Source organism: Triticum aestivum, chromosome 7D, assembly GCF_018294505.1.
Source record: "Triticum aestivum cultivar Chinese Spring chromosome 7D, IWGSC CS RefSeq v2.1, whole genome shotgun sequence".
NCBI lineage: Eukaryota > Viridiplantae > Streptophyta > Magnoliopsida > Poales > Poaceae > Triticum > Triticum aestivum.
The window spans coordinates 231,819,067-231,822,732 of NC_057814.1; the positions used below are offsets into that span (position 1 = coordinate 231,819,067).

Below are 3,666 nucleotides of genomic sequence, written 5' to 3' on the forward strand. Positions count from 1 at the left end.
GTTTGCACGCGTTATGGTCCACTCATCTCCCTTAATCTCCTTCATGTTATCTCCTCCAAATGCGTACCTTGACAATTGACATGACTGGGCATGAGCTCCGGGACACTCGTTGGTTTATATAATTTGTTCACTCACGTATGGTATACACCTCCGGTAGTTAAACATTGTTCGTGTTCATATAAATTCAAGTCGTTAAGCTTAAACTTATAACTAGAAGCTTCGGATTTCAAAAGCACATACTCCCGTCCCTAGCGTTATTGGCCTGTGGCAAGTTGACATCACATGATTGTGCCCGAATTATGGAGGAAACCTTCATCGTTGTGCAATAACTAAGTTTATGTGGTTTAGTGGATTTGTTCTATTTAGAACAACCGTCTATGGATTCATTTGAATTTTTGAATTCGTTTTTCCAAGATTGTCATTTTTACTCTTATCATAAATCGCCGACATGAGAGAGAATGGGAAAGGAGGGGAGGGGATAAAGCTAGGGTTTTATTCTCCATCGACACACTGCCCAAGCTTATATTCGACGCATGTATGTTTTTAAGACATGCCAGAAAGGATGACCTCCTTGGATGGGATCATTATAGGAGGCAGGTCTTTCTACATGCGAGACCAGCCATGCCTAAGACGACCTTACTTTCCCCGAGCTCTCTGAGCTAGAGGCCTAGAAAAACCTTCCTTGCATATCATTTGTTACCACTAACTTTTATAGCATGTCTTCGACATGTCGCCTAATGTAGGGTGTTGCATAATAGTCTCCGAAATTGCTGATCAATTTCTGAATATTTCACCATATTATAGCGTTTATTTTGTAGTAAAATTAAATGGAATACATAGGAGCGAAACCACAATATCAATGACTTGTGGCAGCACACGGGTGTTGGGGACGGACAAGAAAGGAAAGTGAGAGGAGAGGCCGACTCAGGGTTTTACATATGGTTTGTGGTTTGTCCTTTCGCCTTGGATCAAGATTTGGAATAACTAATATTTTTTGCAAATTACGTAGGAACCCTAAACTATTGAGTCATTCCTCCGTCCCAAAATAAGTGACTCAACTTTGCACTAACTTTAGTACGAAGTTCGTACAAAATTGAGTCACTTATTTTGAGAACGGAAGGAGTACTATTTATTTAGAATAGTCGTCTCTAGGATATTTTCTAAAGCTCCAACTATTTTTCTTACCGTGATGTCACGCATCACCCGCTACCGAAAATAGTCGGTTCCACGAATTTCAGTTGATATTACGCTGTCATTTTTTTCCGGTGCACGTTGCCTCCACGGGAAGCGGCTATGGAACGAAAAGTAGTACGGCCTCCTTTGGTTCATAGGGTAGAAATGTTGTAGGAATAGGAAACTCATAGGATATGAGATGACATGCATCTCAATTCTTATAGAGAAAGAGATGTCATTTGATGCAAAGGATAAATTTTTCCATTGTATCTTATCTAATGTTTTTTTCTCTCCAAAATATGAAGGATTGATTTCTATCCTATATAGGAATAGGAATCAATTCCTACAAACTCGTATGAAATTCCTACAAACCATAGGAGGCAGTGACGTGGGAGAAGATCAGGTGCTTAGCTTCCACACGGGAAAGAGCATATGCAAAATGTGATAGGAAGTGGCAGGCTCCACTTACATAAAAAAATGCATCACACGCTGTGTGATTCACGACGAGTCGGCACCGTAACATGTGATAATTTATGCATACATAATACTCTTCCTGGAGAAACGAGTGAATGTAAGATCAAACATAAATTATCTTCTCAATAGGGCGCGCCTTGATCTAATCGATAACCGACGGGAAGCGTTGCATGAGCCACAGGTACCCCTCGGTTACCACAATTCTCGTGAAGTTCTCCCCCACCATGAAGAAGTCGAGGCACCTGTTCTTGAGCTCCGGACAGTTGTGCATGTCAGCATAACCTAATGTCGTCGCGACTGTCTCCACCGATACCATGTTCCATAGCTCCTGAGCACACATGAGCTTTAATCTGCCGAGGTCGTACCTGTCCGCTGCTGCAAGCACACGCCGAAGCTGTTGTGCCGTTGGGGAAAAGCTTTCGGGGTCGAACAACACGGACAATCTGTCCGTGTACATGAACCGAAGCATAGCTTTGAACGTTGATGGCTCGATGCCATGCAATGTGATGTACTGCATCTTGGCCTCCGCTAAGGAACCGAAGAGCTCTGCTCTGAACACCGACGATCGGGCGGCGAGCACGGCCCGGTGGGCGCGGAACGTCTCGCCGCCGACCACGAAGGAGACGTCTGAGCCGTCGGGGCATTCCAGCAGGCTTCCGAGATGGTCGCCGATGTTCGTGGCCGGCACGGGTATGGAGTTCCCGGGCAGAGCCATGACACCACATATGAGCGTGATCACGCCGTTCTTGACATAGCGCGACTCCAGGCGATTTCGCTTCACGCAGAGATCACCAGACCAGCTGACGTGGTTACCTGTTGTGTACTCGTCGATCTCCAGCACCGACCTTTTTAAGCGGCACGAAGACGGAGCGCCGTCACTTCGCACCAGGAAGCCCTCGCAGAAGCCATTGAACCTGTTGAATTGGCTGTCCAGGTGGAGGGAGAGGTCCAGGACAACGTCTTCGTCGTCTTCCCAGTAGTAGCATTCGATCTTCCAGCTATAGTGCTCCGCGGGGAACGAGATCCTCTAACGTAGCAGCAACTACTGCAGAGGGACGTCGATGCCTAGCGCCTATGGATGCCTCATCCAATGGCACGAAGTTGGAACGTGGCAAAGCATGCCAGCAATGCCTAAAACCGTTCGGCCCATAAACGAAGCCCAATCGCGTATAAGGGAAAAAACCTTCAAACTCCGTCACTGTTCGCTCGCCGTTGCCATTGCCAGCGCTCGACGCCACTATGAGACTGAGCTTCGCAGCGTCAGAGAGGGTGACTGTCGCTGCCATGTTCGCACCTCCGCCATGAAACCTAGCTGCTCAAAGTAACAAGTTGAGGATGAATTTGAAGGCTGAAAGTTTGTACTAGAAGCTAAGAGCAACTCCAACCGGCCGACCCAAACGGACGGCGATTTGTCCATCTTTTGTCCGTTTGGGTCGGCCCGACGGACACTCATGTCCGCTTTCGCGTTTGGATTGGCGCGTGCGCCCAACGCTAGTCTGACACATTTTTAGATGACTGAAAAAAATACAAATATTTTAAAAATAACAAAACATTAATTAAAAATTAATGCCGGCCTTTGAGATTTGAGATGGTGTTGTTTGTTATGATTCCAACCGGAACATATTACCATCCAAATTTATTCATGCACAGATAGTAGCAACTGGAAGCTTGTTCTCGACGGCGTGGTGCAGCCGACCATAGCTGTGTCCTCTGTAGCCGGGCGTGTATTCGTTCGTGCTTATGGGAGATGTTTTTTTATTCTAGAGGTGATTGGGCTGCTTATGGGCCGCGCAACCAACGCTGCTGATTCTAGTTTGCAGTTCCTGTCGTTGGATGAATCATGAACGGGCGATACGCTGAGGATGTCCCTCTGCAGTAGTTTGCTGCTACATTAGAGGATCTCGTTCCCTCCGCGGAGATGCTTTTGGAGAGGGGGTTGATGAGGCCATGGTTTTTTATTTCTGGGTAGTCGAGTTTGAACTTTGAACTCGGTGAAGCTGGAGTCGACCATGTTTGCAT

General features: G+C 46.5%; 1 protein-coding gene across 1 annotated transcript; it reads right to left on the bottom strand.

Annotated features, from left to right (window-relative positions):
* Nucleotides 1-1,789: 1,789 nt before the first annotated feature.
* Nucleotides 1,790-3,666, bottom strand: LOC123165940 (BTB/POZ and MATH domain-containing protein 1-like). Its single transcript, XM_044583702.1, has 3 exons — nucleotides 3,538-3,666; nucleotides 2,534-2,653; nucleotides 1,790-2,422 (listed from the first exon to the last, which is right to left on the bottom strand). Exons 1-3 carry the CDS (start codon nucleotides 3,664-3,666, stop codon nucleotides 1,790-1,792), a joined length of 882 nt encoding a protein of 293 aa, XP_044439637.1.